At 33.9% G+C, this 25082-nt stretch overlaps 5 protein-coding genes across 5 annotated transcripts; 4 read left to right on the top strand and 1 right to left on the bottom strand.

The window, feature by feature from the left end:
- Window positions 1-5072: 5072 nt before the first annotated feature.
- LOC11432004 (proteasome subunit beta type-6) lies at window positions 5073-8583 on the top strand. Its single transcript, XM_003603522.4, has 8 exons — window positions 5073-5276; window positions 5363-5439; window positions 5906-5961; window positions 6103-6175; window positions 6577-6688; window positions 7609-7682; window positions 8056-8130; window positions 8230-8583. Exons 1-8 carry the CDS (start codon window positions 5171-5173, stop codon window positions 8353-8355), a joined length of 699 nt encoding a protein of 232 aa, XP_003603570.1. The 5' UTR covers window positions 5073-5170; the 3' UTR covers window positions 8356-8583.
- A 576-nt stretch (window positions 8584-9159) lies between these two features.
- Window positions 9160-11200, top strand: LOC11431538 (AIG2-like protein D). Its single transcript, XM_003603521.3, has 5 exons — window positions 9160-9459; window positions 9540-9612; window positions 9719-9811; window positions 9935-10018; window positions 10890-11200. The coding sequence occupies exons 1-5, from the start codon at window positions 9287-9289 to the stop codon at window positions 11031-11033; spliced, it is 567 nt and encodes a 188-aa protein (XP_003603569.1). The 5' UTR covers window positions 9160-9286; the 3' UTR covers window positions 11034-11200.
- A 1481-nt stretch (window positions 11201-12681) lies between these two features.
- LOC11442284 (oleosin Ara h 15.0101) lies at window positions 12682-13580 on the bottom strand. The gene has a single exon (XM_003603520.3). It carries the CDS (start codon window positions 13497-13499, stop codon window positions 13014-13016), a length of 486 nt encoding a protein of 161 aa, XP_003603568.1. The 5' UTR covers window positions 13500-13580; the 3' UTR covers window positions 12682-13013.
- Window positions 13581-15084: 1504 nt separating this feature from the next.
- LOC120579623 (protein MAINTENANCE OF MERISTEMS-like) lies at window positions 15085-22818 on the top strand. Its single transcript, XM_039832115.1, has 5 exons — window positions 15085-15105; window positions 18663-18932; window positions 19335-20066; window positions 20184-20541; window positions 22763-22818. Exons 1-5 carry the CDS (start codon window positions 15085-15087, stop codon window positions 22816-22818), a joined length of 1437 nt encoding a protein of 478 aa, XP_039688049.1.
- On the top strand, window positions 22767-23410 carry LOC11436641 (uncharacterized). The gene is made up of 2 exons (XM_003603519.3): window positions 22767-23145; window positions 23217-23410. Exons 1-2 carry the CDS (start codon window positions 22873-22875, stop codon window positions 23295-23297), a joined length of 354 nt encoding a protein of 117 aa, XP_003603567.1. The 5' UTR covers window positions 22767-22872; the 3' UTR covers window positions 23298-23410.
- Window positions 23411-25082: the final 1672 nt, after the last annotated feature.

Raw genomic sequence — 25082 nt, 5'->3', positions numbered from 1 at the left:
CAAATGAAAAATGTTCCAAATCTCATAACTAGTCCACCGCCAACCACACATCAACTCTATTTGGTGTCATCCTTTACACGCTTTACACGGAAATTGTCATTGCCTCCCACCGCCATTGCTGTCATTATAAAGACCGAAATACCATGGTAAATCCATATAAAAATTGTTTCATCTAAGAAAGAGAGGGAGATAGATCAGAGCAATGAAACTCAAAAAAGGTGAGAGGGTGAGAGATAGTGGCAAGGAAGCAGAGCACTGTTACTGGAACAATTAAAAATACCATCAAACCATCTAAATAATCAATTGAAGAGGATTGTGCATTAGTAGCATTACGAGCAAGAAAGATGTTATAGCAGATCAATTGAAAATTGAAACGGAGGATATGAAGCTGAAAACACAACACATAAATAGAGAGAAACGTGTTTGATATGACAAACCAAGTAGAAATAGCGCATTCGTGTGTAGCACGAAAATTTTTGTCGTGTTATTTAGCATTTTTCAAAAATTAAACTCAAATAAACAGTTAATTAAATCCCTAAACTATCACTCTACCATCAATTTGATCCATGCACTATTAAACTTAACTAAGAGTAATACATCAATAAGGTCCCTAAACTTTACTCGTCCATTAATATGGTTCATAAATCAATCAACTGGGAGACTATATTGATGTATTTCTCATAGTTTAGGGACGTTTAGTTGGGTTTTAAAATTTAGGGATCAAATTGATGAGAAAGTGATAGTTTAGGAATTAAATTAAATGTTTGTTCAATTAAACTCAGTTAGAAATTAATCTAGGTAAAAATAAAACCCGTTAGAAATTAATATTGTTTCAAGAATGAAACTTGTTTGATTCGATGCTTTACCAACACGGAGTGATAATAGAATGAAGGAATTTCCTTAAAAAAAATAGAATGAAGAAATTGAAGCTATTGTTGGCAAGTTAGACGAGTGAGTGGAGGAGCTTAAGTATTTTGAGGATTATATATCATTGGAGTACCATCAAGCTTTGACTAGTTTTGTAATTTGACCCTCCAGATGGGAAATGCTAACTAGTGCTACTGAGACATTAGTTAATGAATCGTAGTATTTTGCATTGAAAGTTGTGTAGCCATTACATTAAAAGCTTAAAAATTCCTTTTTTAACTTAAAATTTTCTTTTCGAGCTTCCTTAACAAGTGTCCCCGAAACACTACTTAGCATGATCTTTTTCTAATTTCTAACCGATGATTTTTGAGAAAATGAAGACTTTAAGTTGGCAAAATACCCATTTCAATCAGGGGCAGACGCGGCTATAGATGAGGGTGTGCAGAAACCAACATTGTAGAGATCAACATTGTACGGTCAGCTTAGGTTTATATGCTTTAATAACATAGGTTGACAGATTTTGCTACAATTAAATTTTTCTTTTTACTTTTTACTTGTTATAGTTATATCTATCTATTTTGTCTTTTATTTATTTATTAATAGTTGAATTATCTAATCTCAAGCAAAATTAAATTCACAAAGGATCCAATCTGGGCGACACCAAGCTAAAGTGAGGGATGCGTATTATTGAGGAAGAAATTATTTTACTCAATAATAACTCGTACAGTCAATCTTCTTTCAAATAAAAAACTCATATAGTTATCCCCGTGAGCTTAGCTCAGTTGGTAGGGATATTGCATATTATATGCAGGAGCCGGGGTTCGAACCCCGGACACTCCACTTCTCCACAATTAAATTGTGTGAGCTCTAGCCACTAGGCTACTTGACCAAAAAAAAAAAAAAAAACTCATATAGTCATAATTTTAAAGTATTAAATAATATTAATTAAAAGTGTACCAAAAAATAAAGAGTTAAAAAGTTTGATGAGACATTTTTTTATACAAATATGTATGGACATTTGATATGTTGGAGAACAAGTTTGAAACTACAATTCTCTACTTAGTATTAGGTGTTTGAGTTTTATCATTAGATTATAGATCACGCATATTAACCTCTACAAAATAGATGTGTTAGTTCTACAAAATTTTATTGGATATGCATACAATGCGTGTGTGTGTGTGAGCGCGAGAGAGCGTGCGCGCGCACGCACGCACACACTGATAATGTGGGAGTGGGGAGGAAATGGATGTACATGCTTTACAAAATTTTGTTTATTAACTTTTCTATAAATAAGTAAAATGTTATATTTAAAATTGTTAGTACAAATATGCTTTTAGACACGTTAATAGGTCAGGTTAGGCTTTTAAAAAGATCAGGTCAGACTTAAAATAAAGCATTTGATAAGCTAATAGGCCAGACTTAGGCTTTAGTTTTTTTCAACTAGATCTGACCTGTTTAAGCAAAACCCGGCTTGACCTGGCCTATTCCTACCCTAGATGCATGCAAATGGAAAGAAAAAACAACTCTTTAATTTCACAAGGGACATATATGCTTAAGGATGTTAACTTCAGTGGTCCATGTAATGCTTAGATAAATTTTATAATTGAATGATTATTGAAGGCTCTAAGTAATCCAGATTCATTTGCAACTAATAATTGGATAAATTTTAGATATGTTAACAAATTAACTGTTGGTGGAGGTGGCACATTGGATGGTCAAGGATCTTCTGGAGAATCCTATGCAAGCCACACCAAAGGAATGTACAGTTAATTTGAAAGTATGTTTTGCGACTAGCCTTCTCAATAAAGAGAATCTGGTTATACACAGTATTCCTTACACCATCTATTTGTTCATGTATCCTAGGAAACTATTAAAACCAACCACAATATGCATTTTTCTTTATAGATCACCTTCTTCCTACTGCAAGTTCATTTCAAATATACAAATGAATAATCACTGACATATATGCTATAAAAATGATGTGGCACATATATATTTTAGTTTTCTTTTTCTCATGGAACACTCACGTAATTCTTTATGCACCTCATGTTAAGTTGGTAAATGTCTCATTGCATTATATTACAAAGTACTTGGCTTTATATAGAGTCAACTTACAAACTTATGTTACAAGTAACACATTATTTAACTAATTACAAACACTCCCCTGATCTAAACCTCCTAAAAAGCTTCAGATTAAATGATCTTAACAGAAACAAACAAGTCTAAACCCACAATTACACTAAAAATATTAACAATCCAAATTATCAAATCCACAAATTTGCAGAAGCTTTCCAACATTAGAGGCTTAGTGAATATGTCTGCTATTTGGCTCTCAGTGTTGCAATGCACCAACTCAACTATTCCATCCTTTGTAAGGTCTCTCAAGAAATGATATCTGACATCTATATGTTTGCATCTTCCATGCATAATTGGATTCTTATAGAGCTTAATAGATGTGTTATTATCACAATAGATCTTAGTACAATTCTTTTGTGTCTAACCAAGATGCTGGAAGATATTTCTCAGCCATATAGCCTGACAAGCACAAGAAGGAGTTGCCACAAACTCAACTTTAGTGGTTGAGAGAGTTACAATAGATTGTTTTTTAGATGACAATGCTCCATATCCTAGTTTGAAAATATACCCTGAGGTACTTTTCTGTCATCCAAATCTCATACATAGTTTGAATCAGACAATCCCTTCAGTTCTCAGTTCAATTTCCATTTCTCATAAAATACTCCAACATTTATTGCACCTTTAAGATACCTAAGAATGTGCTTTGCTGAAACTTGATGAGTCTCAATAGGTCTTTCCATGTATCTAGTTACGAAACACGCTGAGTAAGCTAAGTCAGGTCTTGTAGCTAGAAGGTACATCAAGCATCCTATCATTTGCTTTAAATTTGTTGCATCAACACTTTTTCCACCATCATCCTTTGTGAGCTTGTTGTTAGGCACAATGAGATTGCACACCAAGTTGCATTATTCCATTCCAAACCTAGACAAAATTTCTCTAGAATACTTGTGCTGATGAATGAAAATTCCTTTTCCATTACGAGTTACTTCAACTTCAAGAAAGTATCTCATTTTCCCAAAATCTGTCATAGCAAAGTTCTTCTTCATGGAGCACTCAAAATCTTCAAACAATTCTTCACAATTTGCTTTATATATCAAATCGTCCACACACAGACCGACAATTGAAATCTTTCTTCAACGTGTTTCACAAATATAGTGTTGTGAATTCGATGAAAAATCACACCAATAACAACTTGATGTGTGGAGCAAGAGATAATTAAGCAACCAAAACAAAGCGTATGGAATAATTAAATACAAGCCAAAAGTAGAAAACAACGGCGAGAAGAACAAAAGAAGAAGAAGAACACAAAGATATTTGTTGACCCAGTTCGGTCCAATCTGACCTAGTCTGGGGGAGAGAGCAGCCCTCCAATCCACTATATGATGAGTTTCGTTACAAAGAGAAATCAATGGGTTACAAGAATAAGTCTTCCGCCTAATTCTACCCAAAGTCCCAATCCCTTCCCGTAACCAAGAGACTCCAATCCTAATAGTGTTTCCCAAGGTGAATCAACCCACAAACCCTAGTGTTTGTTCCGAAGAGACAAACTCTATACAAACCCTAGTTTTGTTGTTGCTTTTCTAAACCCTTGTTTCAGCCCCCTCTATCTCTCAGTTTGCTTTGATACAAGGTCTATATTTATAGTGAAAGTCCTGCTTAAAATCTGTAACAAATCTGCTTAAAATCTGTAACAAATTTGTAACAAAACTGTAACAAATCTGCTCCCAAAAATACGTTTTATTTTTATCCGCCAGCGCACCATCGTGCCACGATGAGACTCCATCGTGCCACGATTTTTCCAGTGCCTTGCCCAAAAAACTAAAACCTCCATCGTGCCACGTTGCCCAGCTATCGTGCCACGATTCTGCAGAAACCTGATTTTAAGTTAACTCTCACATATAGTATGCTCATGATGACATTTTTCAAAGTTCTCTTGACAGAAATAAACTTAAATCTTACTATACCATGCTCTTGGTGTTTGTTAGAAAAAAATATCTGCATAACAAGTTTTATTTTTTATAGATAGATGGCTTGCCCAATAAGTTTTTAACTTTTTTTCTTTTCAGAAAAATAGTCAATTTTTATTAATTTCTTCGGGAAAAAGCCATACATAAATAAATAATGAAATAAGCCATGTACCCCTTAATTTCTACACCCTCAATTCGATTCAGTTTAACCAGCCTCTTTTCTTCTTCTCTTTCGCCCTCTGAATCAATTTACCAGAAACATGGACAAGGTCGATTTCAATGCTCCCCATTCCATGGGAACAACCATCATCGGCGTTACCTACAACGGCGGCGTTGTTCTTGGTGCCGACTCTCGAACCAGCACTGGTAATTAACTTCTTTCCCAAACCCTAATCAAAATCAATTTACCTTTACCTTTTTTGAATTTTCGATTCGATCTCTCTCACTTTCAGGTGTATACGTTGCCAATCGTGCATCTGACAAAATCACACAGCTCACTGATAATGTCTACGTCTGTCGCTCTGGATCGGTATTTTTCTTAATTAGGGTTTAACTTTTTTTTAGGGTTCGTAATTGTTGTTTCTAAAGGTGGTGATAGTTAACTGCAAAAATGGTTTAGATTTGAGCTTTTGGTTGTTTTGTGATTGTGAATTTGTAATTCATTTTTTGGTTGTTCTAGCCATGTAGCTACAGTTTATACACTTGGAAAATCTGATTCAAGGTTTTGTTTTCGATGCAAACCAAAAACATTTTTCTCCAATGAGTTTAATCAATTTTTCGCATTTAAATTTTTCAAAAACCCTCCCATTGGGCATAAATAAAATACCTATACACATATAGGGACTTTTTCACAAATGAAGAACCATAAACTTAAGTTAATTAAGAAACTTCTTCAAATTAGAAACAAATCTAATCCGGGCTTCGAAGTATCAATGAAGGCAATACAAAGATGAGATTTTTGTTTGTGGATGATATCAAACTATTTCTTTTTGCAGGCTGCAGATTCTCAGGTTGTCTCTGACTATGTGCGCTATTTCCTCCACCAGCACACGTAAGTGGCTTCTTCAATTGAGTATACACTGCAATAGAATATTTTCTTTTGTAGTAAGATGTTTTAGATTATGATTTTTGTTCGTGTATTTATGATGATGATGATGATGTTCACATAACTATTAGTTTTCATTTTATGCAGGATTCAGCTTGGACAACCTGCAACAGTCAAGGTTGCTGCAAACCTTGTTCGGCTTCTCGCATATAACAACAAGGTATGACTTTGAGTCTTTTTCTTGTTAATTAGAGTGGTATAATTGAGTTTCCACTAAATTCCACAATGCTTGTTGCAATGGTAGATAGTAGATACTAGTTTAGATTATGCTACGTTCCTTCAAAATCTTGAAATAAAACTTTTCATTAGATTGCAAGAGAATTACTCGGTCTACTCCATTGACAATGTTAATAGAAGTAGCAAAACTGCTTTATCGTGTATTTTCCTTTTCAAGTTAATGTGTATTAGCACAGCATTCTTCTGTCGTCATTGCAATTGAGTTGAGGATTAACAGGCGACATCATGTCATCCTGATGGATACTTCTTTTGTAACTTACTATTATATGTATGTGTATGTCCACTTAGTATTTGGCTCTGATGTAAATTTATTCTCATTGGCAGAATAACTTACAAACTGGGTTAATTGTTGGTGGTTGGGACAAGTACGAAGGTGGTCAGATTTATGGAGTTCCTCTAGGTGGAACAATTGTACAACAACCTTTTGCTATTGGAGGTATTTGACTGTTAAAAACATGTTTATGAATACAATCTCTATTAGGATTTCTGTATTCATGTTCAGCTATAGATGCATCGCTTGTTTCACTTGCTAAAGTTATGCCTTGATATCAAGATTTGACATCTGGCAGATATATTTTTTTGTTCCCAAGAATGAATGATGCTAGGAAAACCTTTTACTAAAGTTGATCTAGATTGTTTATAGATTTCAAAAACTTGAGTAAACAAGAGATTGAAGAGTAAATAAAATCCAAGCAATTGCTGATAGGCTGCTCTCTCTTTCGGTCTAATATGGATGAAAAGAAGAAAAGTAAAAGGGAAAATTGTCCGAAGTTAGTATAATTTTTACAATGAGAACCTGATAAATATTTTCTAACATCAGTATGTACCTTTTTGATGCTAGAGTTAATGGAGTGGTAAAAAATATTTACACAGTTATATTGACATGGAAAAGGCATTGGTTCATACAGAGGTTTTTTTAAATGCTTTAGAAAGGAGTTCAGAACTTTGAATTGTCTATATCAAACCAGTTAAATAAAGACAGTACGATACAAGGGGATCACAACTAGCATAAGAGTATAGTATGGGGATAAATATGCTTTCTCTATAACTAAAGGTTTCCATGAAAGGTCATCTTTTTATCCATGTAGCCGACTCAACTTTGTAGGAAAATGTTTTATTTGTTGCTAGACTTGTATAAGGTTGGTTCTTCCATTGGGAAGGTTGAATGTGAATTTGTTAAGGCTTTGATGACTTGCTTGTCAATTTGCTGGTCTCGTGGTCAAATTGGAATTAGCCTAGATTTTTTATCTATGCAAATTTTTATATGAATTGCTTACCAATTACCCTTTTACTGTATTCTTTGGATTCGTTGCTTTCTTTTATAAACCTATGGTTTACGTGAGTTGTTTTTTATAGGATCTGGGTCCAGTTACTTGTATGGATTTTTTGACCAAGCATGGAAAGACGGTATGACCAAGGATGAAGCTGAGGTATGGGTCTCTATTCTAGCAAAATGAGGTGTCTGTTGGCATCTTTTAGTTGTGTTGGCTTGGATAGATAGATGAAATAAGACATGAGTAGGGACTGCGATGAAGAAGTATATAATATATATAGTCATTTAGGGTGTGTTTGCGAGTTGATTTTTGGAGGGATTTGTAGGGCTTAAGTCTATATTTTGATATATATTTGATATTTTAATTTTTTATTTTTTGAAGAACATGATAATAATATTAAATGCTCATGTATCATGTTGTTCTTTTCCAAAGTCCAAAGCCTTCCCTTCCAAAACCCAACTTGCAAAAACACCCTTAAGGGTTTCTATCTCAATACTTACGGCTGACGGTGTATTTTTATGTACAACAGGATCTAGTCAAAAAGGCAGTTTCACTTGCCATTGCTCGTGATGGTGCTAGTGGCGGAGTTGTCCGAACAGTCATTGTAAGACATCATGTTCAATGATTTGTGCTTTAAAGACAAGGTTTACATTGTTGAATATGCACGATAAATTGATACTGCTTCATTTTGAATCCCTTGCAGATAAATTCAGAGGGAGTGACCAGGAATTTCTACCCAGGTGATCAACTTCCAATATGGCATGATGAACTGGAGGCTCACAACTCATTGCTGGACATTCTTGGTGCCCCAGAGCCAATGAACATATGAAGAAACTGGGATTATAGAATCTTGCACGACTAGATTATATCCCTCTGTCGACCTTTTCTCTGAACTATTTATCGAATTTGTGTAATTGATTATATCTTTTGGTTAGATGTTGTTGGTTGCTATACATCCTCATGTTGTGTACTATTGGTAATTTTTTTTAAGTACAACTGCAAACTACAAAAGAAATTCAGTGCATGAAAAAAACCACTTAAAAATTATCATCTTTAACATTTTCTTTCATCATCTCAACCTTAATCAGAGTAAGAAAGTAGTCGAAATAGCTTCAGTCTGCGAGATGAGAAAATACTTGCTACTTATAAGTATTTCATCATCTCACATTTTTATAAATAGTTGCTACTTATAGCCCTTAAAGAGTGCCCATTTTCCTATTTTAAAAGATTGATTTTTTCAGTCTATATCAGTGCCACTTTAATTAAAAAAAAAAAATTACATTTTTTTTTTTGTTTCATACAATGTTTTAATAAAAATAATCACTTTTAGGAGGTTATAATAGTTTTGTTGCATATTCTTTCTAAATGATAATTTTGACAATATTTTTTATGAAGCTAAAATGAATTTTTAAACAAAAATTATCATGAGTTGCAGTTTGAATTATTATTTTTTTGAATATTTTGAGGGTACAAAAATGACCAAAATCAAATTTATAATTTTTTTTTTTGAATTTGATTTTTAGAAATAAAATTGGATTTCTATAGATTTGCACTCGGCTCGTTGAATGTACTATAAATAAAGGTATTTGTTTTACCTCAGCATTAGTTAACGTAACGTGTCATGCATTGCGATACACGTTTCCGTTTTTACGTTGGTGAAAAGTAAAGTAATGATAGTCCCGTTAGCACGTGACGCACGATTGTAGTTTCGTGTTTCCTGTGAAGGGAGTGGAGTGTTGTGCAGAGAAGAGAATAGAAAGATGAGCGTCGCAATGAATACTAGCGTAGTTGGAGTTGGAGCGGGCACTACTCAGAATCAGAATCACAATCACAATCACAACGTTTTTGTTTATGGAAGCCTCCTTGCCGATGAGGTTGTTTGTGCCCTCTTGAAACGCGTCCCTCCATCTTCACCCGCTACCCTCTCCGACTAGTTAGTTCTTTCTTACTCTCTCCTCTTTCATTCATAAATCTATCAATTCAACTCTTCTATTAAGATTAATTTGTATACAGTCACAGATTTAAGATCAAAGATCGCGTTTATCCTGCTATCCTCCCCGTTCATACCAAGAAAGTCACTGGCAGAGTAAGATAATCAATTCAATTCTATTCATCATAACAAATAATTCTTCCACACTCTTCATTTTTTAATTCAACCTTACCAAATTTAATTAATTAATTCTATTTTTCAGGTTCTTCTTGGCATCTCTGGAGTTGAACTCGATATTTTAGATGAGTTTGAGGATGTTGAGTATACTAAAACTGATGTTGAGGTTTTCTTAATGGTAACTAAGTTTTACATATACAAATTCATTTTATTTTTATGTTTCATTCAATTCAATGTTAATTGATTTCTAAAGTCATCATGATCTTAGAACAAGAATGTTAACGTCAAATTATTTGTACAGGACAATTCTGAAAATTTGAGAGTTTATGCTTATGTTTGGAGCAATCCAAATGATCCTGATTTATATGCTGAGTGGGATTTTGAGGTATTTTCCAAACAAATTCCTTCTATTGTATCATTCTTCCTACCATTTTGGGGATGAAATGATATTCAATATATTTATTCTCTGTGTGTTGGGACAATTACTTCATCATTTGCCACTTAATTATTTACTTAAGCCTTTGTTCATGGTTGCATTAGTAAGTAAGAACTTTGTTTGTTGATTTAGCAACTAGATCCGGATTCCCTGCAGTGGGAAAGGTACGTTTCTTTCATGCAGTAAACGATCTCAAGTGAGGTCTAACGGTTTACATTACACAATACCAAAATCAATTTTAAACGATCTCGACTGTTAATTTGAGATTGGATGAGTTGAGATAAAAAAAATTGTGTGAAGCTGCACCAAATACAAATCTGAGAAATTCTTCCTCTGGGTAATTGGGGGTTGACAAATTCTCCAAACCAGATATGACTCTTCTTGTCTGTAACATATTTAGTGATCAGCAATGCAAAATAACGATTTAAGTTCCTTGATGAACACCTTACGGATACTTTTCTTTTCAGCACAAAATAAAAGGTGGATCGCACTGTGTTAGTTGTATTTTGACTCCTATAAAATAAAAAGCTGAGTATGTAAATGCTTGATAGTAAAACATTTGAGGTTTTATTCAAGGTTAATTTATGTTATTGATTCATTATAGATATCAATTGAAAGAAGAAGAGTTTGTCCTGTATTTTGAAGTCTCTTATTTTGACATACAACCTGCATAGTAGTTTCTGTGAATGTCTTTGATCTTCACATGCTCTTTTAATTTATTCGTTTCTAATTCTAGATTCAAATTTAAATATCTTTTTATGCATCACTCCCTATTCAAGAAGAATGTTCTTATTCTCTTCCTGATGTTTTGACTTCGAAGGAGTGGAAAAAAGATCACATGAATGATTTCGTCAAGATGACTGATAGCTTCATGCAACAGTTGGAATTGCCAGAATCAAAGCCAAGAGTTCAGACTTATGAAACCTTCTATAAGCAAGAAAACGATAAGCCACTTGACCCTTGATGCTTACAGCTTGTAAAAATTCTGCATTATGTTTACTGTGCAGTATTGTATGATACTATTTTTCTTAATAATTATCAGTTTCTCTTGGAATCATACATATGATGATTTCAACAAGTATATTAATGTTTTTTTTACAATGGCAAGGTAGTGATATATTTATGATCAAATTCAGACTATTCCTTAGAACCTATAAACCCCTAATCTTACTAAGCTTTTATTGAATCGAGAGGCAATATGTAACCAAATTTACCACCTATTTATATAGAATGAGCTCTTAATTTTTCAAAAGAGATGTGTAGAATTTCTTATGGTATTCTTAAATTTATAATAAATTAAATTACCTGTGATGCTATACATCTGTTTATATTGAAAAGAGGGAACAGAAAACAAGATGTCATGATGGCCGTCACGTTGTTAATTTGCCACTGGACTATAGTAATTAATTCCACACACTTTGTATTTTATGCCCAAAACTACGGTATCTAACAATACAAGAACAAGAATACAACGTGTCATTCAGAGGGGGATTGATTATGTATGTAGGCATACATATATCTTCTTCATTCCGTATATTTTGTTTCAATCCTTCATCTTCTGTGTTTCCATCATTAACCAGACATTCATTCTTCTGTTTGTCTGTTTGCTTATTTAGTTATTATTTATTTATCCAGTAATCCTAACATGTAACAAGTACCAACTGTTCCACTGAAGTAGTAAAGAAGTAAATGTCAGTCATAATATAAATTTCCTACAACTAACATCAGTTTACTCTATAAGTTTGCTAGATGGATGAACTTAATTCGTAATACAATAAATCCAAGATGAACTCAAATTTTGGAATAGTGTTTAACACATTAATTACTTTGATGAAAAACTCTCAACATCAAGGTACTCAGAATCGTGATACTCGGTAAGATCTGGAAAGGATCATAAGATCGTAAACAGTAGAATTGTAGTAAATCAGATGCAAATCATACCTAATAACGATTAAAAACCACCAAAAACATGAGAAAAACCCCAGAAAGCTTTGAATAGCAGGAAACTCAAAAATAGCAGTCGTAACGGATTCCACCACCTAGCACGGAGATTCCACCGTCTGCAAGCAATTTACAATTCTACGGTGATCTTTGTTGTTAATCTTAAAAATAGTTGGGTGAAAACTACGCCGCCCATGATTATGATTGAATACCAAGAGCTTGAATCAAGAGCTTGACACCAGTAACCAATAGGGGTTGATCTAATGTAGGACTTCTTAGGCAATGTAGGACTCTCAACTCTCACATCCAGGAGGCCTAATGAATCTTTGATGCCGATACTATATTAAAATTTAGGCATTTCAGGACTGAACATCAATCCTAATAAATATATTTTTTTCCCTATATTAGAATTTGAATTGGATCAAAGGACTGCCCACCATTGTGTGCCAATGATTATAACTGATTTCAAGATTAGGAATGGAGAGTACGAATTACTAATATTTATGGTATCCAAAATGCATGTGTCATTTTGACAAAGTTTTGTTGTTGAGTTTATCTACATTCTAAGAGAATGTCAGGATTTCTTGTGTTTATCCTGATGTTCACAGGTTTTTATTTGTTTATTTTGGCGAGTAAAGTAATTTTGTAAAAGGGACACAAAAACATCACCATTAAGGGAGGAAACATTAATCCATCACATTAACATGATGAAAAACATCACCATTAAGGGGAGAAACATTAATCCATCACATTAACATTATTACATATCTTAAACAAGAGGAAATCTTGTAGCTACAAAAGAGAGGTGTTTATTAACCAACACAATGCTTACACAAATAAGGCGAAATATTTAACTTCGAAAACGAAGGAAATACAAAAACTAGCAGAACAACATAGAACACGGCACATTAACAGGATACAAAACAAAACAGATGAGGTGACAAGGAGTGAACTGAACATGGAACATGCAAATGTAGAAAGGTGGAAGCAATCCACACGATCATTAATAAGCGCCTGTTGTGGCATCTTGTGCTCTACCCTGAGCATAATTTCCATAGTCCTTGGCCCTTTCCTTCACATCCCTAGCCTTATCAGTAATCAAACCTTTAGCATAATCAAGAGTGTCAGTACCAGCAGGGCGGTTACCAGAGACATAGTTGTATATCCATGACAATGCAGCTATAGCAGCTACACCACAACCACCAGAGAACATAAAGCCACCAGCAATGAGTGATAGGACTATAGCAGCTGGAACTAGGATAGGACTGAAGATAACAAGTAGAGGGGTTGCAATGATTAATCCTATGACAGTACCAACAAGGATTAGTCCAGACAAGAACAACAGTGTCACACCAATAGTTGCAGCTGTTATGAACTTCACTGTTTGGCGTGAGGGTTGGTTGTTGTTGTTGATGTTGGTGTCATAGGGTGATCCTCCGTAGGATCCTCCATATGATGAGTAGGATCCTGTTCTTCCTTGATCAGTCATGGTGGCAAGACAAATTCACAAGAAAAAAAAATTATGATTGAGGATTGAGTTTTTAGTGTTGAGAGTTGATGGTAGAGTTGTTTGTGTGAAAAAGAAGCGTTGGTATATAGCATTATTATAAGGGGAACCGGTGACAGATTACTTGGCAAGAGGTGAAGAAGCATTGCATGTCGTGGCTGCATTGCATGAAACTATGTAGTACAAGAAGCAACACCTGTCCTCTTAAATGACTAGTGTCTCTGCTAAAATTACTTAGACAAAACAGCATATCACTATGTGATATGAAACCTGGGAATATGTATGTTTGGATAAATGATTCTATTGAATAATTTTGGTACCATAATTACTGTGTGACATGCATGCTGGTAAATTATCCTCAGAAAGCAATTTGTTTAGTTTGAAATGTATGAAATTTTTTTGTGATTTCTTTTTTAGTCTAAATTACAGAAAAATATTAATGAACTAAAATTATCCTCTAAAAGCAACGATATGATGTTTCAATTTTTTAAATTGATAAAAGTACTATCTGATAAATCTGTAGGTGCCTTCAAAAAACAAAAAATTGTAGGTTAACCAACTAGCATAGTGATGATTTTTCATTTTGTAAATATTCATCGAAGTTTAATAGTGTTGACATCCAAATTGATCCGAATCAATGAAAAATTTAAGTACAAATTGATTCAAAAGAAATTGAAAACCGAGCAATATTGATTGCTTTAAAACTACTTTTATGAAAACCTTGCACATTGAATGTGTAACTCTTTTTTGTAACTAAATCCAGCCACGTTTATAACTTTAATATTTGTTTATTTATTTCTCAAGTATTTTAATGGCTAGAAATTCACATCTTAAAAGTGGGATGTTTGAACTAGAAATCCTGCATTAAATTTTCACGTGAGCATAACTCGGTTGTTAGAGACATGCATTGTTATACGTAGAGGACAGAGTTCGAACTCTAGACACCCCACTTATTCACCCTGTAAAAAAATAAATTCTAACCACTAGAATACTTGACAAAAAACAATATTGCATTAAATAGTTAATTATATATTTTATTTTGAATAATTTATTATATGAGAGTAGAAAATTTTCTTAAATAATAATAATTTCTTAAAAGTTGCGACCTTTCCTTAAAAATGAGACAGTTTTTTTTTTTTGAAAACATTATATCCTAGATTTTCAATACAAGTAACAAAGGATAAAAATAAATTTAAATATTAAAAAAAATATAACAAACATGATATGATTATATATATGTCTGTTTTTTTTTTTCCTTTATCATTTAAAAAGTGTAACAAACTAGATGATTATATTTATATACGTTTCCATTATTTCAATTATACCCTTAAACAACATTTTATATAATAAAGATTATTGTTGGTGTCGTAAAAAAAGGTATCTAGATATTTTTTTTTGTTATATTTTTTGTGTTATTGAAATAGATAATCATGGTTAGTTTGGTTTGTTATAACTTGAAAGCAACAAACGATTATATTTTTAGTTTTAATCAAAATTTCATAAAAGAACACCGCTCCTAATTCTCAAATGTTAGCGCAATAAAAAAAGCGGAAAGATAAACAGCTCAATGGAGCTGGGCCTCCCTAAGGTATGGGCCTCATATAAAAATTTATAGCCCAGTAAAAAATAATAAATATATTTAGCGTTAATTATATATTATGTTGGCTAAAGCAGCCTAGTGTTACAATAGCAAGCTGTTAATGCTTTGGTCATGGGTTCAACACTCACATTTCATGTTTTATGATTTTCTTTTCCTTTTTGCTTCTATAATTAATATTTTTAGTATGACAAGGCTTTGACTTAGACATTATTTTTTATGGATTTGAAGTTTATCTATCATCTCTTCAATTTAGCCAAATTATCCTTAACATATTTGATTATATATTTACAAATGAAAACATAATATAATTTTTTTTTCTTATTTTGTTAGAACACTTCTTGTAATTTTTGGCCGATGCTTATTGTATAAGATAGTTAAACTCTAACAACAAATATTATAATTTTTTTATTTGCAAGAACAAACATTATAATTATTCTTTAAAAAAACATTACAAACCTTTTATTTTTGGCTCTGTACAAACTAAGGAAAAATATAACCTAGAAGATTGATAAAGATATTCGCTTGAATTCAATTTTTATATAATTGATTAGAATATTGATCTTTTATGTATTAGTTACAATAAACACCTTTTTTTAGTCTTTAAAGATCTTATTTTCAATTTAAATAGATAATTGTTGTTTTAAAAAATATATTTTATTTTATTTTATTAGGGGGCCTATTTTTACATGAGAGCCGAGCCTCCAATTACTTAGGAACGGCCCTGCACGTGAGTACCGTCTTTTTGCTAGTAAAAAATAGAAGAAAGTACTTGACCAAAAAAATAAAAATTGAAGAAAGTACAAGGGGAATGAATCTCGCGTGTAATTTAACATGAGAATAGGAGTGTGGAACTGAATTAATGACTACATGAACCGAAGATTTAAACAAGCAAGTTGGGTCCCAATCAAACCCAATCCCAATTTGATTCAGAACAATTGTTGTTCTAACCTCCAAAACTTAATAATAACACATGAAAATGATCAAAATGACTCCAACGATAGTTAACTGCTGAATTTAAAATTAAAAAATTGGTGGTAGTTAACTACCGTTAAACTTTTTTATCATTTCCATGTATTATCAGAAACTTTTAGATGGTAGAACATCAAGCTTCTTGATTCAGGTATTAATTTTACGTCATTCAAAACCAATCGTATGAGAACCAAACAAAATTATTATATTTATTATTATTTCAATGTTATCTTAAAAAATATATATACCACGTGTTCATGTATTTTCATTGTAGCTATGTACTTACGAAAAATCTATGATTTTTTTTTTTTTTTTTATGAAAAGTAAATTACTTAGATTTTTTAAAACAATTTTCTTAAATGTTTAAAAATGTCAACTCCGTGAACATAATCAAACCAACCTGTTTGATCGGTTTGTTTTGAATTTTGTGAGAAATTTTCACAAAAACTACATTGATCCACACGACCTACTCTTTTAGGTTGGTCTGTCCTTAGATCGTTTGAAAGGAACGTCATTTAAGAATTTTAACAACAAAATTTTAGGTTACGATCAACTTTAGGATAGTATTAAGCTTCATTTGTAGTGGTGGTTAAAAACGAATAAATCAGATTTTACTTTTGATTTTCATTTTTTATGGTCTTCAACGTGGTACACCAACTTTGTAATTTTGGTTCTTGCTTTTTGTCATCTTTATTATTATGACTCTTTGTATTTTTTTTTTCTATTTAAGCACATCTTGTGCAAAATGAAGAGGATTTATAATATATTTTATTTTTGGCATCTTAAAAAAAAATAACATTGGTTCAAATTTATTTTCTCCAAAAGAATCGAACCAAATCGACCGTTACACCACTACATGAGGGAATACAGTGGATTTCTATTCAAACTCACTCCATCAAAATTTCTCGAGAATTGCTGTTCCCACATATAGTATGGTTGTGCCACACCAGTAAAATACGAAAATGCCCTTCGGCAGTTAAGTGCCGAAGTTTTTAGTGAACCGGCGGCAGCTAACTACCGAGGATTTCCTCGGCAGTTAACTGCCGAGGAAAACTGGACATAACCAGAACGCAGAAACTCAGTTTTCTTCATTCTTCAAAATTTCTTCCAAACCATCCAACTTCGATTTTTCAGCAAAATCAAGTGTAGGGATGGCAATGGGTACCCAATGGGTAGGGTACTACAGTGCCCGTCCCCATCCCCGCATTTATAAAAAATACCCGTACCCGTGCCCGTACCCTCGTGGGCAACAACTTTAGTCCCCTTCCCCATAGCCTATGGGTACCTCAGTGCCCATACCCGCATTCATTACCCGCACTTTAACTATGAAAAAAAAATATCACAAATGAAATAAAACTACGATCCCAATTTTTTAAAATTAACTCATAAAATAATATGAATCGTGGTATTTAGTCAAATAGAAAACATCCAAAATATCCCTAAAAAATTATACACCGGCATAATGGAGTTGTTATTGTATTAAGCAGTTGTTTGGTTTAAGTTTAGGTTTAAGCTGAAATAGCTAAATAAATTAATTAATTATACATAAAAAATAAATAAATAATTTATGATATATTATATAAATATGTATATGCGGGTTGCGGGTCTGGGTAGTATAGTACCCTTACCCGTGCCCGTACCCATTTAATTTTGTGGGTATTACCCGTACCCGTGTCCAGATCCATAAAAGCGGGGTTTTACCCTACCCATTGTGGATATTTTTTGTGGGTATCCATTGGATCTGGGTCCAATTGCCATCAGTGCATCATCTCCATTTAATCACAAGTAAGTATTTTGACTCATTTTTAATCATAATGTTAGTTTGGGTAGGTTTTTTTTTTAAAAAAATGGTAGTTTTCATGTGGTTAGGGTTGATGTAGGAATTGACTTTTTTATGAGTGCATGTAGTTTATAATTGAATGTAGTTGGTTTAATTGATGATTGAATGATGTTAGGGTATAATGTGGTTTTGATTGGTGGCAAAATAACACATTTTGAGTATGTTTGATACTTTGCACACAAAGTGTTTGATAAAATGTGTCAATGACAATTTTATTGATTATTTAGTTAGTTTAGGTATTGGATACGATCTTGATTGTAATTCGAAAACGTGTATGTTGAATTAAGTTGAATGCATATTGAAAAAGTGTATATTGAATTATGTTTAGTTTAAGTTGAATGTGTATGATAATGCATTTGATTTTTTGCGTTTGAATGTTAATGATAATGTGTATGATAATGTTTAGGTTCAATCAATGTCTTTATTTTGGTAAAGTGGTTTAATGTGAAAGCGGTTATGTTTAGGTTATGTTTAGGTTGAATGTGAAAGTGTAGGTTTTGTTTAGGTTTACTGTTTGTTGATAAAGTGGTTGAATGATATTAATTTTTATTTTTTATTTTTTGTAGATATGACCGATCAGGACCCCATTGATCCATCGAGGATGATTGGTGGTAGGCGTGCCATGACTCAGAGCCACCGCAGGGAGAGACAGAGTGCCCACATCCCAAAGAGGGGTAGAGGTCGGAGGGGAGATGGCTCAGGAAGCTCTCAGGCTACACAGCCTGAGGAGTCACAGGTTGTTGACCCGTCACAGCCTATTGACCAGACTGGGGTGGAGTACCTGAACTATCAGGATCAGGTACATCATGATGTGACGGACGGTGGATATGACCAGGATCATATACCACATGAGCAGGATGCAGGAGACGAGGATGACATTGCAGCAGCTGCTGCACCGGAGGTGTTACCTACGGACCCTCCCTTTCCTGGTGGACCGGCTGACTTGTCCTTGCTCCACTTTTATGCCGGTCATGTGGCGTTGCCACTCTGGTATAATTCAAATAATGTAAGTGTATTTTTTTTAATTGTTTTTTCTTTATGTTAAAATATTTTCTTTAATTTAAATGTGTGTTTGTTTAATTATTATATCCACTTTTATATGTGTTTTTTTTAATTGGTTTTTCTTTATGTTAAAATATTTTCTTTAAATGTGTGTTTGTTTTTATTATTATATTCACCTCTATATGTGTTTTTTTTAATTCTTTTTCTTTATGTTTAATTATTTTCTTTAAATGTGTGTTTGTTTTAATTATTATATACACTGTTATATGTTTATTTTTTTAATTCTATTTTTTATGTTTAATTGTTTTGTTTATATGTGTTTTTAATTATTATATACACTGTTATACATTGTTATGTGTTTTTATGTTTAATTATTATATTCATATTTTTTTTTCTATTATTTCAGGTTCGTAAGACCCGCGTGCTTAAACCGATTAATCATGGGGCGAAGATTTTCACTCTCGGACGCCCTAACGGGAATGAGAATTGGTTTTGGGATGCGCTTCAGCAGAGCGGGCTACATGACTTGGTCTACTTGGGGTACTCCACCGTGCTTCATGCCCTGCTGCTTACTTTATGCGAGAGGTGGCATCCGGAGACCAGCACCTTCCACATGCCGATGGGGGAGATGACTGTGACATTGGATGATGTCGCATGTCTCACGCATCTTCCTATTGAGGGGCGGATGTTGGCCCATGGGAAGAAGATGCCCAAGCATGAGGGAGCGGCACTGCTGATGACGTATCTTGGTGTGACCCAGCATGAGGCTGAGAAGATCTGCAACCAGGAGTACGGTAGGTACATTAGCTACCCCAGGCTGAGGGACTTCTATACCTCATACCTTGGTAGGGCCAACGTATTGGCGGGTACGGAGGATCCTGAGGAGGTTGAGGAGCTGGAGAAAGTCGGGACATACTGCGTCCGGTGTTACCTTCTGTACTTGGTCGGATGCTTGTTGTTTGGCGATAGAAGCAACAAGCGCATCAAGCTGATATATTTGACGACCATGGCGGACGGCTACGCAGGGATGTGTAATTATTCCTGGGGAGCTATGACCCTCGCCTACCTATACGGCGAGTTGGCGGATGCATGTAGGCCTGGACACAGAGCGCTTGGGGGGAGCGTGACACTGCTCACTGTAAGAAAACTGAAATTTTATATTTATGTTAACTTTATTTTTTTGTGAACTTTTAATTTTTTGTTATATTTTTCCGTGCGTAATAATTTATAAATGTTATTTGTTTGGTTTGTGCAGGCATGGTTTTTGGCGCATTTTCCAGGGTTTTTCAGTGTTGATCTCAACACTGACTACCTGGAAAACTATCCGGTTGCAGCGAGGTGGAAGCTCCAGAAGGGTCATGGGGAGGGGATCACGTATCGGTCACTGCTCGATCGTATACAGTTAGATGATGTATGTTGGAGGCCGTACGAGGAGCACAGAGAGATCCAGGACTTCGAGGAGGTTTTCTGGTATTCTGGATGGATTATGTGCGGCGTCCGTAGGGTGTACCGTCACTTGCCCGAGAGGGTTTTGAGGCAGTACGGATACGTGCAGACCATCCCCAGACATCCGACTGATGTTAGGGACCTCCCCCGCCTTCCATTGTGCAGATGTTCGTTGACTTCCGCACTCACACGCTTAAGGCGGACGCTCGGGGTGAGCAGGCAGGAGAGGATACATGGCGGGTGGCGGATGGCTATGTCCTGTGGTACACTAGGGTGTCTCACCCTCAGATCTTGCCACCTATTCCAGTAGATCTTCCGAGGCCTGCAAATGAAGAGCAGATCATTGCAGAGCAGTGGCAGCGGTATGAGGCGAGAAGCTCGCCTGACACCTATGACATGGTTAGTGGCGCTGTTGCCTACGCTGATGCGCAGTTAGGCCAGGAGGAGGTCATGAGCATGACCCCTCAGCAGTGGTATGAGGCCATGACCCATATGAGGGAGCAGATCGCGCTGATTTTGACCAGGAGGAGAGCCCAGAGGCCGAGGAGGAGGCACCATCATCAGGATCATGACCAGTAGTACTATTTTCCTTTTTTAGGACTTATTTTTTAGTTTTAGTCTTTTGATGACATTGAGTTATGTATATTTGTATATTTCTACTTTGATGACATTATTTTTAATTTCATGGGCTTTTTTTACTTTGTTTAATGTACAAAAATGTTGGTTTAATTAAGTTGTGCTTTGCACCAATATTTATTTGTTATTTGAACTGTTATGATGAATTTTAAAACTTTCTGTAAAAATACTGTTAGAATGATTTTGAAATGTTTTATAGATGAAGATTTCCTCGGCAGTTTACTACCGAAATTGTTTAAGTTCGGATTTCCTCGGCAGTTAACTACCGAGGTTTTCCTCGGCAGTTAACTGCCGCCGGTTGCCTAAAAACTTCGGTAGCAAACTGTCGAATGACATTTTCGTATTTTACTCATGTGGCACAGTCAAACAAGATGTGGGAACAACAATTCTCAAAGTGTTTTTATCTCTCTTGTGCGAATAGTGAGAGATTACACTCTTTTCTTTATGTAAATTATATAGACATGGACATTGAAAATACAACTGATGTAACAATATATTGTCGACTACGGCGGTTAGTGCAGTGGTTACAGTTGGTGATCACCTCATATGCGACGTACCATCTTAGAATAGAGAAGCGGTCCTCCTCGCCGCATTTGCAAACGGTTTTCATGTCTCGCTTCATGTTTTTTGTGGCTCTTCAGATGAAAAAAATAATAATCACATTCTTGAAAATAATGGGTCTGTTGAAAGAATGGGTGTTTTTACGAGTGAAATGGAAATTAGCACGAAAGAACAATAAAAGATTGTGTCAAAATTTTGCAAAAGAAGAAAATGGAGCATGCCCATTATTAGAAAGGTAGAAGAAGATATGAGAAAAAGAAGTTGCCGTAAAAAAATATTGGAAAGACATTTTTGTTATTAAGTTTTATAATTGAAAGATAAAGATGTTTTTATTGTTATAACAGAGTGAGTACTCACTTAACTCATTTGCTATCATCCATATAATTCCATAATGTGATACATAATACCTCACAACCCAGGTGTTCATATCCAAATTAAAGTTGCACATTGATCAATAAAATAGAAAATCACACAAAATAGAATACCACCAAATGTGTTTATATGTCATGTTGTAAAAAAAAAAATGGATTGAATTTCAAATTTTTTTTTTTAACCAAATTGAATCACATGTAATTTCATTATTCAATCGGATAAACTTTGACCCAATTTTTTTTAAACCTCAAGCAAACCCGCTACCTCGCAACAAGTGATGACATCCCTCTAAAATAAGTGATAACATGACGTGAAGACTAACTCATTCTTTAACTAGAATCACATCATTAGTAGATCTTCGTGTTTAACTAAATAATTTGACTTAAGTGATTAATTACATACTTAAAGTACAAATTATTTAGGAGAACGAGCTCGAGTCCAAACTCCACATTATCATAATCCCTTTCCTTTGAATTGAATCGTTAAGAGCAAAAAAAATAGACTTGTATATTTATTTAATTATTAAATTCAACAATAATATGTTTAGACCTCACATACATCTTCGTATATTTTAACACTTTATCTAATCTATAAACACTTTATCTTATCTCTTTATATATATATTTTTTATTTCATCATCAATCTATCACATCATTTTATCTCAAGGTTTACACATTGACATGGGTGTCCACCAAACATTTTACTATTAAATTTATGTAATATTTTGTAAAAAGACTTATTAGAAAGATTAAATTTAACATGAATAAATTTTGTATGAATTTAAAACAAACATATTCTATAAATATTAATTTTTTTTAGATGAGAGTGGCAAGGGTGTTATTTTTGGGAGAAGTGAGGTCGAAGTTGTTGGTTAATGATAAGGAGAAGAAACGAGGAAGAAGTAATCGTCGGAGGAGAGAAGAGGATTAATGGCGGTTGCATTAACACCGTTTCTTCTGACCCTCCCTTCAATTTCCAGTTCCAGCCATAGTCGTAGCTTTTTTGTTGCTCCTTATAGTAGTAAGCAACACATTCGCAGCATCACGATAAAGTGTGTGAAGGTGGATACAGAAGAAACAAATATCATGTGTGATCCTTGCAATGGGAAAGGATGGTTGGTCTGTGACTTTTGTGAAGGCCAAAAGACTAATGTCAAAGCCCCAAACAACCGTATCTACCGTCGATGTCCATCCTGCAAAGCCGTACGTTATTATTACTTAATAAAAAAATATTACTATTATTGTTTATTTATTTGCTATAATTATTGTTGCAGGTTGGATATGTGTTGTGTTCTAACTGCAAGGTCTTCAAATGTGTCACTTTTCCTCATTTCAACGATTCTCCTATTAACTAATTGAGAGAGCTTCTACGGTTTGAAAAATTTAATTTTGATTTTAATGTTTGATTCATTTTTAAATTATTGATTACTGATTAATGATTAATGATCAATACTAATTCATCTAGTAATGCTTGCAACATCTTGGACTTACAAGTATTATTTTATCCTTGACATCTTTAATATGCAAACAGATTTGATGATATTATATGATATTTCAAATTGTATATTTCAAATTCAATGCATTCTTCTTCATACACGTTCTACTATTTATATTTTAAGTAAAGTAATGGTTCTTCTTTGTTCCATTTTTAAGTAATCAAATTTGGACGAAAGTAGAGCTGAAAGTAGTGAATGAATGTCAACCCGGGCTTTCAGGGACCTATATTTACTGTTAGTGTAGTCACCGACCACCATTCACTTGGTTTCTCTCACACTCTGAGCCTTCATTTGTTTTCTCCAAAATATTTCATACCAAGTAGAGAGATATAGTTCACTACAACTTTTTGAAAAGGACTGAAACTAATCTCCATCTGGCTTTGAGTTAGTTAACTAGTGCGTGTTTGTATCATGGATCAATGAGTTTGATGAAATCACAATATAACCGGGACTGTGTTCAAGTTTTAAAGTGTAGATTTTGTTAAAATCACATCAATATACCATGATTCTACTAAACTTATTGTCAACCAAACATGCACTATGTCAGGAATTTTTATGATAGATAATAGCTAGACAAACAAGAAGTTGCTCGTGATTAGAATTTCACTTGTTAACCTTCACCAAATACCTTATTGAATTGGCTCACTTTTTATGCTTTTACTTTTAAATAAATGGAATGCTGAAATTTTAAACGCTATTATCAAATTTGGAAACGTATGAAATTGTGATCTGTGGTCAAAATTCAATGTCACAGATACTCTGTGTGTGTAAAAAGTTAATGTGCATTCTTTTTTATTTTGTAGTTATGATTGTTATCTGAGCGTTATCATACTACTCAAATATCTGAACCATATTCTTCTGCGCTCAACTGAACATATTTTTCAGGTTCATAAATTAACTATTGTGGCTTTTAATTCAAAATATAGCCAATGGCACTGCATTATGGGACTTGAATTCCTTGCAGTCGGGATTGTCGTGCAATCTCAATTGTCTTACCTTAATTGGACGGTTCATATTCGAATTTTTCAAAGCAAATCTAATATATAAAGTTGTACGATAGACAGCCCAATTTTGATCAAGCTGACTATGTCCACAACAATGTGACTGTAAAACACTCACATTGACTACTAAAGACCATATTCCGAAGAAACCAATTTTTTGGAAGTTTAACCTATTAATTTGTATATTTACTTTTTTAAAACAGAGCTTGAATGTGTTGCTTACTTATCAATTCACATTTATAGTTCAGAGCTTATTGGTTTTGTTTGTGCAAGTCTTGCTTAGGTCTTTCTATAGATGTGTGCTGTAACTTCCTAGTAGAGACTGTGATAAGTTAGAGTTTGCTAGCTTCAAGAGAGTAGATGTTCTGTGTAGTATAGAACACTTGATATGTAGAAGTACAAATCACTAGGGTAACCTTGGCCAAAAAAAAAATATAGAAGTCTCCGATAGACTAAAAACTAACACAACAAAAAAAGTTGAATATACTTAGTCTTAACTTTTGTTGACTCATAAACTGCAATTACTCAGATATATTATAATGATGATGACTATTTTAATATGGAGAGGGAACATGTGATATTCTTAGTAATCTGACTACTGTAATGTAACTCCCAAGTAGAAATACTTTTGGATTTTTTCCCA

Source organism: Medicago truncatula, chromosome 3, assembly GCF_003473485.1.
Source record: "Medicago truncatula cultivar Jemalong A17 chromosome 3, MtrunA17r5.0-ANR, whole genome shotgun sequence".
Lineage (NCBI taxonomy): Eukaryota > Viridiplantae > Streptophyta > Magnoliopsida > Fabales > Fabaceae > Medicago > Medicago truncatula.
Note: the sequence above shows the minus strand (reverse complement) of the source record. Positions and strands in the feature narration are given on the sequence as shown.